At 46.1% G+C, this 14,943-nt stretch overlaps 1 protein-coding gene across 4 annotated transcripts in view; it reads right to left on the bottom strand.

The window, feature by feature from the left end:
- Positions 1 to 14,943, bottom strand: part of RGS8 (regulator of G protein signaling 8) — a 130,085-nt gene that overhangs the window by 14,839 nt on the left and 100,303 nt on the right. The window contains exons 1-5 of one of the 4 annotated variants that reach the window (XM_034666835.1): positions 12,775 to 12,960; positions 12,361 to 12,434; positions 10,335 to 10,463; positions 7,755 to 7,856; positions 6,845 to 6,909 (exon numbers count right to left, since the gene is read on the bottom strand). In XM_034666835.1, coding sequence (XP_034522726.1) covers positions 6,845 to 6,909; positions 7,755 to 7,856; positions 10,335 to 10,360 — 193 coding nt within the window. In that variant the 5' untranslated portion in view covers positions 10,361 to 10,463; positions 12,361 to 12,434; positions 12,775 to 12,960. Of the gene's footprint in view, positions 1 to 6,844; positions 6,910 to 7,754; positions 7,857 to 10,334; positions 10,464 to 12,360; positions 12,435 to 12,562; positions 12,678 to 12,774; positions 12,961 to 14,943 lie in introns of those variants that run through there. The other 3 variants (XM_034666834.1, XM_034666836.1, XM_034666837.1) reach the window with 3 other exon arrangements.

Genomic DNA, 14,943 nt, shown 5'->3' with positions numbered 1-14,943 from the left:
GGGTGGGCTTGAGCCTCGTTCACTTCCCAGGCTTGGAAAAATACAAGATCACAAGAAAGATTTTTTTGGGGGGGAGGAGACCTCTCTGTTTAGTGCTGTTCCAAAGACCAGAGTCCTCTTGCATCCTTGATCGATAGAAAAAAACAGAAACAAAAACTGGTTAATGGGTTCAAGGTCAGACAGAGGATAGGAAAAGAAAATATATTTCTAAAATCCAGGATACATATACCAATGGTGAAGTCAAAAATCTCTTTCATTCAGAACTGAGTTCACCACTTTGAAATTTGTGATAAGAACAGCATTAGGATCAAAGTCTTTTTGTGTGTGTTATCTATAAAATACAGGTTTTTCAACAAATAGCTCGGGCTTAGCAAGGTTTAGGTAAGGAGATTCTTTAGAGAATAAACTATTTCCAGTCACTGACATTTATTGGCAGCAACTGCCATTCTAATTATACTTCAGTCTTGTGATTAACATAATTTTCTTCAATGATCTTCACTTCCTTAGTGTACATACAGCAAGATGGTATGTTATAATAGTAGTAGGACTTGACAGTGGGTAGACTCTTTGAGCCAGAGGGGACATGAGCAATCTTAGGGTCAAGCCCTACACTGGAGCAGGGAATGGTGAGGCTGTAAGGTTGGGTGGCTTCTTATTTGGAGAACACGGTAGCAGCAGACTAAGGACAGCCTGGGTCTTACAACTCCTGTTCCAATGTTCTTTTCTATTTTATCAAGCAGAAGCTGGGTCGAGTCACAGCAACCACAAAAAACCAAGGTAGAGCCTGTATCTGCAACTATGGTGAGAAATTAGCAAGGAGTTTTCTATTAAAGGGGAGACAAAAGAGAAGGGTCCCTAGTAGGGTAAAAGCTTTCACAAATGATTCCTTTAATACAAGAGAAGTATTATAAAACTCCAGGTGTACCAGTCCATCACCTAAAAGATTCTAAGAAGTAAATGTCCAGGAATATTCGTCTAATTAGCCTGATATAAGAACACTGCAGGGAGGCTCAAAGAGGGAACATATCAGATTCCCCTGCAGGGCTTTTGAAAACCAAATCCCCAGACGGAGTCTCCCTCGAAATACACGAAATACACCGAGGGGAAATTGGGAAGTGGTGAGGGAGGGATGCCAAAAGCCCATGAGGCAAAGGAGGGTGAGGTATTAGGGATTTGAATAAGCCCCCTCGCAATTCTATTATAGTCCCCACTCAACCCTTGTGTTCAACTTTCAGCTGCCTATGGAAGGAAGCTGATGCCACTTCTAGCATACGGGAAGTGTGAAGTCCCAGTTTTCTCAGTGAATTTAATGTTGTAGTATAACAAAAATAATTAAAATTAAAATCACTCTCCTTTATGGAGCCCCCTCTATGTCACGTTATCATGCTTAGCATTTTGCAACCACAATCACATTTAATTCTCAAAACAACTGTCTTGTCATTCCCCTTTTACAGATGAGGAAAGCAAGGTTTAGAGAGGTTATGTAATTGGCTGGAGGTCACGTAGCTTGTAAGCCACGGAGTGGGTGTTGGAGGCCCATCCAATTGCTTTTCATTCAAATGTTTTGCAGCGGGCTTGGAATAGCTGTCTTATCTATTCCAGGCACTCCTTCTAGAAAGGCTAAACACATCCACATTCCTGGGTGCAAGTAAAAATTACAGCCATGCAGACAGGTTGGCAAGGAGGAAGAGAAGCTTCTTTTCAATCTGTGTCTACCTCCCATATCTCTTTCTAACCCTTAGCCTCAATTTATCCAGAAAACACACTTGCTGTATTTGTTTATTTACTGTGAACACCATTCATCATACCTGCTACGGATGGGGCATCTGTGATACATGGGCGATGTATCATCAAAGGGACGTGCCGTCTCAGAACTTTGGAAGGCTGTAAGCTAGTGTTCAGTGGGTTTCTTGGAAAGCACAGGCCTTCTGACTCACCAAGATGCTCCAAATTCATTGCTTGACTTCCTTGTGTCTTAGAGCAGTGCTTCTCAAGCTTGGGTGGGCATAAATATTACTGGAGGGCTTCAGGAAAGATTACCACGCCCGCACCCCCCAGAGATGCTGGCCCAGTAGGTCTGAGACAGAGCTCCAGAATTTTCTCCTCTTAGAAGTGCCCAGCAGCTGCTGGTGCTGCTTTCTTTGGATCACACTTTGAGTAACACTGTTCTAGGGTTTTTTGGCTTGAAGGATGTGTGGAGGGCTATGCAATAAATGGACACCCGATAGTTAAACTGTACATTCTAGAGCTAATGACCATTTGGATGAATAATTAAGGAATTTCGTTAGTTCATAACTTTCGTGTTTTTGCTTGTTTTGGGTTTTCTGCTTGGTTGCTGTGTGACCAGATCAAGTCATTGTATTTTTCCATATCTCAATCATTACCCCAAAGGGACTAATTTTAAAAAACTAAAAGCTTCTTTATTGGTCTCCTTTTCACAGAGATGGATACTAACTCTGCAAATGCAAAAGAGCATTTAATTGTACTAGTCCACTAACCTGGCACTCCCCAGGCCTGGCAGGGACAGGTCAGCACAGAGCTTCCACACTCTGTGCAAACAGTGGAACAAAGCCAGGGACCAAATGGATGCCCAGGGTGAGGTGCTCTGCCATCCAGGTGTGGGATCAGGCTGAAAAAAGGGAGAGGAAGGGGAAGGAACTCTGTCTACACCTTCCCCTTAAACCTGGAATGAATCCAGCTTTTATATATATATAAAAAAAAAATCCCACAAAGGAAGGAGGGAGGGAGGGAGAGAGATTCAGATTTGAACTGATTCAGAGTTCAGGACTGAATGTCCCACTAAAAGTTGGACCAATAACAAGCATATGCCTGAACTCATGAGGAAATCAAATCAGAAGACATATAATTTCATGCCCACTCTCCTGCAACCCATCAGAAAAAAATCTCCCGCAAGCTGGGAGCCTTCATTCTCCTGGGTATGAGCTACAGAGACAGGAAGGCTTCTGGGTGTGAGCACACACACACATGCACACACACACACACCCTCGGGGGCAGCCTAGGTACACAGCTCACAGACACCAAGTCTAACTGTCCCTGGGTGAGCAGGAAAAAGATGCCAAATTAACCCACATTAAAAATCCTTCACTAAGGGTGCCTGGGTGGCTCAGTCAGTTAAGCATCTGCCTTGGGCTCAGGTCATGATCTCAGGGTCCTGGGATGGAGCCCCATGTCAGGCTCTCTGCTCAGGCAGGGAGCCTGCTTCTCTCTCTCCCTCTGCCTGCTGCTCCACCTGCTTGTGTTCTCTCTCTCTCTATCAAATAAATAAATAATCTTAAAAAAAAAAAAAGAAATCCTTCGCTAACTAATAAAGTCATCAGCAATTTCAATTTTATTTTTCATTTCTTAGTTAAAAAAAAAAAAAAGCCCTCAGCAGGCGGCTATAGCCCCCAGACCTCCTTTCATGCTTCTTCAGCTTTATCCTTGTAAGCAAATGTGATTGGAAATGAAACTGCTCCAAATATTTGCTTTCCAGATTTTTTTTCTCTCTCAAGTTTAAAAAATAAAGTTGCTTTCTTCTTTTCCTGAGGCTTGAACCTGAGAAGTGCTCCCTACACAGCGGGACCCTGTCAAGGAAAAGAAAGCCTCATAACACAGGTGCGTTAGCCCCTCATTTGGTTGCTTGAACCATTTCTGCTTTGAAGTGATTTTACATAACCCGGCAGGCAGCGTGGACTCAAAGCACCTGCCTACGTGTTTGCTAACGGCCCAGTCTCAGCATCCTAGAATGAGGCGGTAGAACTGGATCCAGTCTCTGAGGTATCCTCCTCCAGATCCTTCACTGTACAGATGAAGAACCAGATTTTCCCAGAGATTGAGGGATTCCGTCAAGGCTACCCAGCTATTTGGAAGCAGAAGCGGGTTAAAATCGTTCGTACGCAGCTCTGACAACCAGCTAATGTTCGTAACTTAATTGTGCAGAAGCATGTTCTCCAATTAAGTGGAAACCATGCTCTAAACTCAAAGCAGACCTGCTGCTGTCAGGTCAGTGAGGACTTCTAATACTGACAGAATGGAATTGAAGGGGAACACCAAATGTTAGGATTCTATTTGAATCTTGACATTCCCTCGTCTGTAGGCAGCACACTGGATTATTTCTTATGTTATTTGTATGCATGTCCATGTCTCCGAAGTGTGCATTCTCCACCCGGGAGGTACTGTCCTGTTCATCTTGGTGCCCCCGCCCCCGACCAGCTGCTTAGCACAGACTTCAAACATAATGAACACTTAGTACACCTTTCTTTAAATAAATGAGTGCCCAAAACAGCCAGGCTGAGCAGGGAGGGTAAAGATGCTCTATAAATTGAGAATGGGAACAAAAATAATTATCTGAATTATCTGAAATAGAAAACTCAGGGAGGAGTTGCCTAGGTAGAGAGGATTGCCAGGGGGGTGATTTCTAGACTAATGCACATTTTTTTGTCTGGAAGCTCATTCAGTGATTCTCCTTTCTTTACTTTTTAGGACATTTTGCTATCTTAATTGAAAACCCTGCATACCTCTGATCAACTGCTGTCCCTCCTAAGGGACCAGCACACATGCAATCCCTTTGGAAAAGCTTAATCAGCCCTAATTGAGTCACAATATTAGCCCAAATTAATTAGACTTTAAGAAAGTTGTCAACACCCTTCAAGGTAACCTGGCTCCGACTCCTCCTAGCCTTCACAGGGAGAGAGCGGTCAAGCTCTCAAACCTTGAAATTCTGACAGTGACCCATGATGAACACAGGCCTCTTTCTTCTCAAAGACATTTGCTCCATTGGCATTTTATTTCCGTACTAAACAGAAATGAAAACAGAACATCAGACTCCAAGCAGGATCACAGAACTTCACAGTTCAAAAAACCTATTTCTGCAGTGGTCTGGCAAAGAAGCAATGTGCTGTCAGCCTGTAACCCCTTAGTGGAATCCCTATCTCAGAAAAGTGTCTTCAGGTCTAAAAGTCATTGAATCAAATAACATGGAAACTCTTAAATTTCCAGGTCTTGCCACAGCACCGATTCAAAGATACCCTAAGACTGCCTCCGCTAATTGAACCACCGTAAACTCTGTCTGTAATGGCTCAGCATTAATAATTGGCGGCAAAGTTTGCAAACTTATTCTCAAGCCACGTTTATTTTGCATTTGAGAAATAAAAGCATCATTTAAAAAAATGCCACCATATTCTTACAAAACACCTTTAAGTAGAGAATCCCAAATCACCTAAAGGTGTCCTCTCATGAAGATTCCCTTACCCAGGTGACAGGGAGCACACAGGTATTTCTATCCCCATTTCGGAATGAGGGAATAGCCTCAGGGACTTGAACTAAGTGAGTCAGTCATGAGGCTGAACTAGAAACCAAACTTCAAGATGACCTGGAAGCAGAAGAGCCAGAAGAGAAGGTGTGAGTTAATGGTGACACTTATTTAGCCTACGGGGGCTCCAGAAAACAAGTCAAAATAGCCTCATCAAGAACAAACCTTACTGTCAACTCCTAACTATTATTGTACGTATGCCATTACCTCGGCAAATTCACTGCATAAGCTTGCTGTCTGTGACATAAGCCATATGTCACCCACAATGTCTCTCTCTGTTGCCTTGTTTTCCTTCCTAAGTGTGATCCATAGAACGCTAAAATGACTGTCTCACAAAACTGCATGCTACAAATAGACGCTTATTCTTAGATCTTGCATTTCACTTTAAAATCTATACATTTAGTGTATGCAAAATTTATAGCATTTGGTAGCCAGTTTATTAGGTTCAGGGGCCTAGTCAGAGGGAAGTGCTCATCCAGCTGAAAGCAAAATCACTTCTAAAGACATCTGAAGATTGGGCGACTCCATCAAGGCCGCTCAATTATCTAGAAGCTGAGCTGGGTCAAAATCAAGAACACAGGTCTGACTACCAGCCAATGCCCTTAACCTCGTTGTACAAAATCATGTTCCCCAATTAAGTGGAAACAAGACTCCAAGCTAAAAGCAACCCTTCTGCTCCCAGATCAATCAGGATTTCTAATATTGACAGGAAGAATTTAAAAGGAGCACTGAAAGTCCACATGAAACCTTCTTTTTTCTGCAAAAGATACTTCTTTCTTCCTCACCCCTGCTCTCCTACTCACATGTACTTCATGCCACTAAGATTTCAAAACCCGATGAATTTGGACTTGGTTGTGATGAGAAAAAAGCAAGAGCTGAAAAGTTTGGCCAGCCTCAAAGTGCCCTTCCCAGGGGAAATATGCATGATTATTTCTGCAATTTTTGGGAGGGTAGGGGGAGGTATGGGAAAACAGAAGAGGAGGGACAGCAGAAATACATTCCAGTAAAACTCTTACCCAGCCAGAAACTGAAGAGTGTGATACAGCTGGGGTAGTAAACCCCCAAAATAAAAAGCAACAAGAAAACACAAAACTATGCCAACTCAAGTGACTAACGAAAAGCACAGAATATTCATCTCACGGATGAGTAAACCAAGGCTCTCCGGGGACTTGGGGGAAGGTCATTTAATTTTATAAGCAAGATCTAGGATGGACGCTAGACTGTCATTCCCACTGAGCCCATCACTCCAACTCCCTAAACTAAATTCTTTCTTTTTGCTAAAACTGCTGAAAACACGAAGGCTTCTTGGGACCATCCTTTCAACCCAGAACACAGAAAAGAAGGCCCGCTTCCCACTACATTTAAATTACATCTTGTTATCTATATACTCCCCTAAGCAGGAGGCTCCATGAGCGCAGGGACTGGGGCTGTCTGGGGCACCCAGCATGGTACCTGGATCATGGTGGGTATTTGGTGCCTCTTTTGCTAAATGGACGATTTGCTGCAACACTACGAAACCTGAATTCTACTTACACTTATGGGACAGAAGCACGTCAAAGGAATCTGCCCACCTCGTTGCTTCTTCTGTGGATAGTCTCCTAGGAAAGAAAAAACATCTTTCTTGAATATTTCTGAAATGACTCCCCCTCTCCATCAGCAACCACCAAGATTTGCTCTGGAGACCAAATTGGAACAATGGCGGGCAGGGGGCAGGGCGCAAAAGAAAACCACTGGATTCCTGCAATTCTGTCGCTGTAAATGTGGACATTCTTAAGTAACTCTGGCAAACCTCAGTACTGGAATTCAGTGTATTTGTATATTGGCTTTTAGTCTGAAAAACCAAGCTAAAAAAGCGCAGGATATAAAGATGTCAAGATAACAATGGAAAGAAACTGGCCTCAGCGTCGGAAAAGGTAGTCTGAGCTCCTAACTCCATATTTTACTGTGACCTTAATCTCTTCACCTCTGCAATGGGGACCACGGTGCCCACATCCCTGAACCCTGTGAGGGTTAAATGAGGTGCGTCTATGACATCATTGAACCCAGTACTTGCCCAGTATAGGCACTGAGTCCAGATTATCTGAACGTAAGCAGAGCTTTAGAATATATGTGAGTGTTTATTTCCAAACTGAGAGCTCAGACTGACGACTAAGTAAAACCAAGAAACATCCTTCAGCACATCTTTATAAGAGTGGTGGATAACACAGTTTTCTTAAAAACAAAAAGAGGGTCCCTATTCTGAGTTAGGTCACACATTCTGGAAAGGAAAATTCACATCCATGCATCACGTTCAGGGATATAAAAGGAGCCAACAAGTGGCAGGGATTTATTGTTCCTAGGCTCATCTGGTCAACAACTCACTAGAGAAGAACAGGTCCTACAGCCCAGCAGTGGGCGCCCCACGGTGAGCACCCTGGGAATGCCACGTGGCCAAACTACTCACTTTAGAGCACGGTTGGGTTTGTCGGGAAGAATAGCTGTGAAATCACTACACGAGTCTGACTTGTGAGACAGGCATCCCAGGCGGGTCCTCATCCCTTTGTTCCTGCAACAAGCACAGGGGCAGAAGGACGGGGAACTGTCAAGATCGTAGCTGTCAGCTCTATAAAGGGCCCCGGGAACGGCTCCTGCAGGAGCCTGCGCTGCCTCCCCTGACCCCCCATCCTTCCCCAGGCGGTCCCTAAAGATTTCATGAGCAAGAGGAGAAATACCCAGAAGATCAAGGGATATATACTCACTCCCTAGCTTGACTCCTGGAATAGTAATAGGTTCCCTACCCCTAGAGGCTTAATGCTTTTTCAAAGCTAACATTCAAGTTGATAGTAAGTCAATGAAGGTCATTAGCTTGGAAGAATTTCTAAATTAGGATTCTCTGTAGGGAAAGGAAATACAGTGAAGACAAAATAACAATCCACATTTTGCTCTCCCATCAGGAGGGCCAAGTAGCAGCAGCAGCAGCAGCTCCTAATTGCAGAGCCCCAGAAGTGGTACCCGCACGGAGAGTAGAGGCTTGCTTGCATAATACAGGGGTGCGTATCACAGAACCTCCGAGCACAAATGAAGCTTTAAGGCAAATTAATGCTGACTCAGGTGCTCCCCACTCATCCCCCAAACCTGGGGATACAGATGTATGAACGGCTACAAACCAGCAAGGACCAACACCTATAGGTGACAGCCAGAGCAGCTGGTACAATCAGCAGTTAAGAACAAGGGTCCCTCTCTCCGTTCTTTAATTTACTTAACTCAACTCTCATATTCCTATTTATATTTTGGCTTCTCTCAGTCAACCTGTCCAAAACGTTAACATGTATGTTTAAAATTCTCACATTTTTTATTTTCCTAAGGACCAGACATTTACATGTTATCTGTTATGGAAGGTCCGATGAGCAATTACACTAATGTCTCTTTCCGACTTCCAACATTAGCCCCCTTTTACCTTTTAAACTATGGCCCTGAGAGATGCCCATTTGTGTAAATAAAGGTTTATTGGAACACAACACCCATTTATTTACATATTGTCTAAAGCTGCTTTTGAGCACGAGGGTAGAGTTGGGTGGTTGCAACACAGACTGTATGGCCCATAGAACTCAAAATATTTACTCTCTGGCCCCTGATCTTTAACCGTGGCAGCTCCTCACATGGAGAGCAAAGGTAAGTGGGAAGGGTTTGGTGTAATCAAATCAGGACTGAAGAGTGACTTATAAAAGGGCACTGCCACATGCACGCCGGTAACCATGTGCCACAGAAATAGTCCCAGAGATGTTATTCTCTGTGTGGAAAGGAAGTCCTTCCTGCCTGGCTTTCCCTTCCCCTGATTCGTGAATCCTGGGCCCCAGAGACGCTAGAGGCCATCCAATTCAATCTCTTCCTCTCATTCCAAATGGGTTTTCATCCCTGACCCAAGCTGGTTATTTACAGAAATCTTATCCAACAAACGTCTACTGGGATGGTATTATATTTGGCAAGGATAGACAACATTTGTATTCCACAGCCCATCTCCAAGAGCCTTTTAAAGCTGGAACATCCAAGTTCCCTGAAATAGCCCCTCTCCAGCAGAAAACTGGGCCTGCACATCCTGTGCTCCCACCTCTTATCTCAGCCAGGCACATGATGAAGCCATTGATTTTGTGGCGTTTCAAAACATTGGTGATAGCCATTCTCTCTCCTGCGATGGTGAGCCTCTTATGTCCACTCACTCTTATAAATTATGGGGTGCTCTATCACTAGGCCATGCAAGCAACTGATTAAGAGCCCTTAAGTCACCACATTCTGTGAATTCAAGTAAAGGTCTTACTCAGGCTGCACCAAGGCCAAAACCCAACTTGAGTGAGTCAGTTCACTCCTCGGTGCCCCAGGGTCATCAATCACAGAATAGTCAGGTCGATGCCCCCAAGAGCAATTAAGAGGATTTCCAAAAAATGGCAAATCCACACAAGCCATCTAACAACGTTTAGCAGGGGCCAGTGTAAAGGGTATACTCGTTACCAAGACAATGGTGGTTCTCCCCAATAGTTTGCAAAAATCTTCCACAAAATATTCTCTGGGGCCCAATGGTTTTGATTTTCCATCTTGTCTAGCTGAGACCTGAATTATAACCTTGTTAGTTAGGTTTGAAATAATGGGAGCAGAAGTGAGAGTCAAAGGTTAAGGTTACTTAAAAACGAAGGAAGGAAGGAACGAAGGAAGGAAAAGCAAAAGCAAAAAGAAGTAAGCTTGCCCTCATCTTCTTTCCTGTTCCACGACCGTATCGAGGTCTCTACATGGTTCAATGCAAGCTCATGCACAGTCCCACCCCATGAGCCCCGCCAGTCAATGGGAGGGTTTGGCACTGAGGTAGGTCCTGCTTGCAAGGCCACAACTTTGCAAGAAGCGCCCCAGGAAGGAGATCACCGTCCGCAACAATGGCCTGAGGGGACGGATCACCCGTGGGAGTCGAAGGCTGGGGCAGGCTCACACAGCAGGGGGGTGGGAAGGGGCAGAGCGGGGGAAGGGCAGGGGCAGGGAGACAGGTGAGCATCATTACCTGCGTGGCATCAGTAAAGCGGCCATACAGGCACGCGCTTACGGTTAACCCTCTGGCCGGTGTGCAGGGACGTCAGGGCGGGAGATAGGACTGCGGGGCACAGGGATTTACCCTTTCACGTCCTCTCACCTAAAATCAAAGAATCTGCTGTAAGAGGGGGGCAGCCCTCTCTTATCTGACTGTGCTACAAATCGTCTTGGATGGCTTTCCGCTGACAGAACGCCTCCCCCCACACAGTCCCTCGCCCACCAATGCCTGCTTGTGCTGACAGAGGGCGACCAGCTAAGGATGAACCGGGACAAATTGCTGGGTGGTCAGGAGCTCCTATTTCCCCAAACACTGGCCATCGATGGGGAAGTGGGGCATATGCCCCAGGGGAGGGAGGCACGGGCCTGGCAAGCCAAAAATTACTGCTCTCTTTGTCTTATTCCAGTGGGGCCCAAGTGACCAGCCAGCCAGGGATGGGGGCGGGGGGTCAGCACTTGTTCCAGAATTACTTGATTGGCTACTCTTCTGATCCTCGCCTCCCTCTCAGGGAACCTGTCCTGAAGCGTTGGGAGGGTGTGAGCAGGGGGAAGGGTGGAGTAACTCCAAGGGAGACTTGTCAGGCCCCCGTCACTGCACAGGCCTGCTCCTTTGCAGGATCACAGGCACAAGCTGAAGCAATGAATATGCACACCACTCTCTCTTGCCCAGATAGAGGTCACCCGACCTTCCTCAGCCTGGGGACTGGCCCCTTCCTGACCCGAAGCGGGGAGGACGTCAGGAAAGGGGATACTGAGGTTGAGGGCTTGTTAACTGATCATCTCTCTTTCCTGAGGGTCCCCTTCTCAGTGCTTCAAACCCTTTGTTCCCACAGAAATGATAGGAAGAAACACGTGAAGAGAGCAGCCTATCCGTAAAGGGCTCCCCTGGGAACCCTGACACCAAACATAGAATCCATTTTAAAAGAAACCTAATTTAGATAGATAAGGCCCCTACTTGATCTACTCCTTTTAAATTATTTTTGTATTATACAGAACATTTCACAAATACTTTTTTTTAAAAAATACCTTCTCTAATAATACCAAAATTAATAAAATTAAAAGATTGCTTTGTTAAAACTAAAAAAAAAAAAAAATAGTTAGACTTTGTGTCAAAGCTCATCCTCCAGGAGTCTGAGCTTAGGCTCTGTTCCCTAACAGTAGGGACACTTCCTTAATCTTTGTCCTAATGGTGCATCCACCTGCCTGCCCAGGAGTAAGGAAATCAAAGCCCTTGCCAGCATTAAGGTTCTCTTCCAGCTGCGAGAAATCAGTTTGGGGTACATTTGCCTCATTTTCTCTTGCTGATGGTCTGTAACCCGGAGGAGGGGAAGGCTGTGCCAGGGGCCTTCGCGACCCTGGTGCTGAACAGAACCTGGGATGAGTCCCCACAGACACAGCAGGCAAGGTCATTTGGGGCAGGTATTACCAGGCCCGCAGTCACTGCCTTGTCGCTCTTCCCGTTCCCACTGCTGGCTCACCCTGGCTTGCCAGGACTGCTTCCATGCCTGCCTCTCTCCCTCCCAAATCCAACACTGTCCACCACTGCCCCCCAGACCTTTCACCATCCCTTCACCTAGTTCAGCCTTGACTTTGATTCGATCAGAATCTGCAGGAGACTCTGGCCCTAGCTTCTTCATTCATCCCACCACTTTGGGGCTCTAATTCCATCTGGCCCTTGACTTCTGGGGGATGGAGTTTGGGGTCCCTAGAGCCCCAGGAAGGCCCATGGCAATGTGCCCTGTTAGGTGGACATCAAATGACAGGTAACTCTGGGGCAGACAGGATGGGACATAATGGAAAGAGGGTACTCAAGGAAAAAAACAAAGGTTAAAAGCAAAGAGCAAAAAGCTCCCTTTTAAAGAGGGGAAGAGAAACTAAGAGTCTCAGCGGGAAGAAAGCAATCAATATGCATGGAGAGGCAGGTTAATTAAATATGGATAATGCAATCAGCCCACATGGGCACCTTGAAGAGGAAAGAGAAAAGCAAAAGCAATACTCACTGTCTTTGACCAGTCCTCATGACCTGCGGGTCTTTGTCAACTGGGTGGTCAGAGAGGCTGCGGGTTAAGGAGTTCTGGGGAAAGAGTAGATCTTTCTTTTAGCAGTCAGATCCTTGATGGGTGAAGAACATATGTGCATGAATGCACAGGCACACTCGTGCGTGCACACACACATATACACACGCATGCATGCACAACACACCTCCCACCACTTCAGCCGGGCAGCAAGCAGCCCCGCTGAAAGCTCTTCTCTCTGCTTGTCACATCCAGTAAATACTGAAGCAGCCTACACCCAGCGGGCGGCGGCTCAGCTCCCGGGCACGGTCTGCACACCCATCCTCATTGGCAGGATGCAGGAGGTGCCCCTGAGCAGAGCTCGCCTGGCACTCCTCCCATACCTTCCTCTTCACTAACCTGCTTCCTTGTTCCTCTGGCTGCAGCTCAGGGAGAAGTACCCACAGCCCAAAGCTGCCTCCCTCTGCACCCAGAGGCTGTGCAGGGGGCAGCAAAGCCGTAGGTATTAACTCTTTCCGGCCACCAATAAGCTGAAAATAAAGTGTCCAGGGGGCCCTCTTCTAATGAGCTCTGCTGCTGGCTGAAGACTGGTTGCTGCTCAGGGAGCAGGGAGCATAAAGATCTTGCCCCAGACAGCTGCTGACAGCAGGAGCCAAGCCGAATCAAATCTCCTAATGAGCCAGGAGGAGGGGGGCTGTCTTGCTGGGTGTGATGTGATGTGATAAATGCAGAGAGCAAGAAAGCTACGGGGCAGGTCACACATCTAAATTCCACCCCCTTTCTCCCAATTTCTATTGTGCTTCACTACCAAGCCAAACCACACAGCCCTGAAATTACCCCCTCTGCCACATCTCAGCTGTCCCCCTTACTGGACAGAGGCATTTCTCCCCCAGTGTGTCTCTACTCCCACCCCCAGCACCCAACACACCACCCCTCACTTCTCAATGAGAAATTCCCACCTCCTCTTCCTCCAAACATGTATATTTCCAACTCTGGGCTCCTGGTTTCTCCTACACTGGAAATTCACCTCGCTCCCTCCTCCATCACCTAGCAACTTCCCCCTGCTTGCATTTGTTATGGAGTGAGACTTTTCCCTTTGTTCTGCCCAATCTGCACATTATCCCTAATTTTTCTGTCATCTGCAATTTTTTTCTTCCAAACTACCTTACCCACATAGATCTTCACACTGCCTGTTTCAGTTCCAGTGCCTGTCTCTTCCTGCTTGCCCTAGTACAGTAGTTCTCTGAGTATGGTCCCTGGACCAGCAGCATCAGCATCACCTGGGAATGTGTTAGAAATGCAAATTCTCAGGCCCCACCCCCAGACCTACAGAATCAGAAACTCAGGAGAGGAATCCTAGCCTCCCAGGTGATTCTGATGCATGCTAAAGCGTGCAAACCACAAAGCTTCCCTTCTCCCCATTCCACTCCAGTCTCCTGCTCCCACTCAGGAACTAGCTCCAAATGCACCTAACCTTTACTGCAAGTCATTTTGGACACCCGGAAGGCGGAAGGCGGCATTTGCTGGAGGCAGCAGAAATCTCTATGGAAAGTGATGGCTTGATACTAAGAATATTAGATTGCATTTGTTTAACCTTTTATAACATAGAAACCATGTTCATGTATTGTTACTCAACAACCCTATTCCATAGCCAGAGAGAATATTCTTATCCCCGAGTTACAGATGAGAAAATTGAGGCAACTCAAGGATCAGACTTGTTTTCTTAGAACTCTTACAGCAGAGCTCTCCCCACCACGTCATGCCAGGACCCAGAATTCTGGGCAGATCTATTGGTGGCATAACCTGCATTCTCGCAGTGACATGAGTCTGCCGCAACCCCATGTTGCCTGACGATAGGATGAAATAAAAAGTCTGATGCTGCCTCCACAGTGACTCATTGTCTCTCTCGCAAAATGTCCACAGTGTGTCTCTGTTAGGTAAAGGGAACTCAGTGTTACGAAATGAGATCCAAAAGAAATGTTTCCCATTTCTCAGAACCCCTGCCTTGAACGCCGATGCTAGCCAGCGTTTAGAATTGAAGCATAAAGAGAATCCTTAGCTTCTGGACTTTTTCTTGATACGCTGCACCATACGAAACAGGTTCACATATAAACCGGAATAAAAGCCCATTGATAAGCACTTCCCTAATCCAAGATTAGGTTATACGGTAAGGTGGAGACTCCCCGATTCCATGCACACAGCCATTGTCCAACAAGCCCTCAGAATGTGCTAGATGCTGGGCTAAACATTGCACTGCTGTTAACTCTTGCAACAAACTTACAAGGCTGACATCTTTATCATCCCATTTTACAGATGGAGAAACAGACAAATCAATTATAAGTGGCAGAGCTGGTGCCTGATACCAAGCTTCCTGTTCCCAACCCTTGCTCTGCCCCTTGCTTTAACACAAAGGTGGTTCAAAGGGACTCCTTGTTCAGTGCTGAAATAGTAAGACAAAGGCCCCCCTCCAAGTCTCATGCTGCCCCATCTGGCATCCAGGATTTAAAGGCACTGAGGAGATAGGGCAGGGCTGCAGAGGGGCCCAAGTCTCAGGTGGGGGCTGACTAA

The sequence above is a fragment of the Ailuropoda melanoleuca genome, chromosome 8 (genome assembly GCF_002007445.2).
Source record: "Ailuropoda melanoleuca isolate Jingjing chromosome 8, ASM200744v2, whole genome shotgun sequence".
Taxonomy (NCBI): domain Eukaryota; kingdom Metazoa; phylum Chordata; class Mammalia; order Carnivora; family Ursidae; genus Ailuropoda; species Ailuropoda melanoleuca.
Note: the sequence above shows the minus strand (reverse complement) of the source record. Positions and strands in the feature narration are given on the sequence as shown.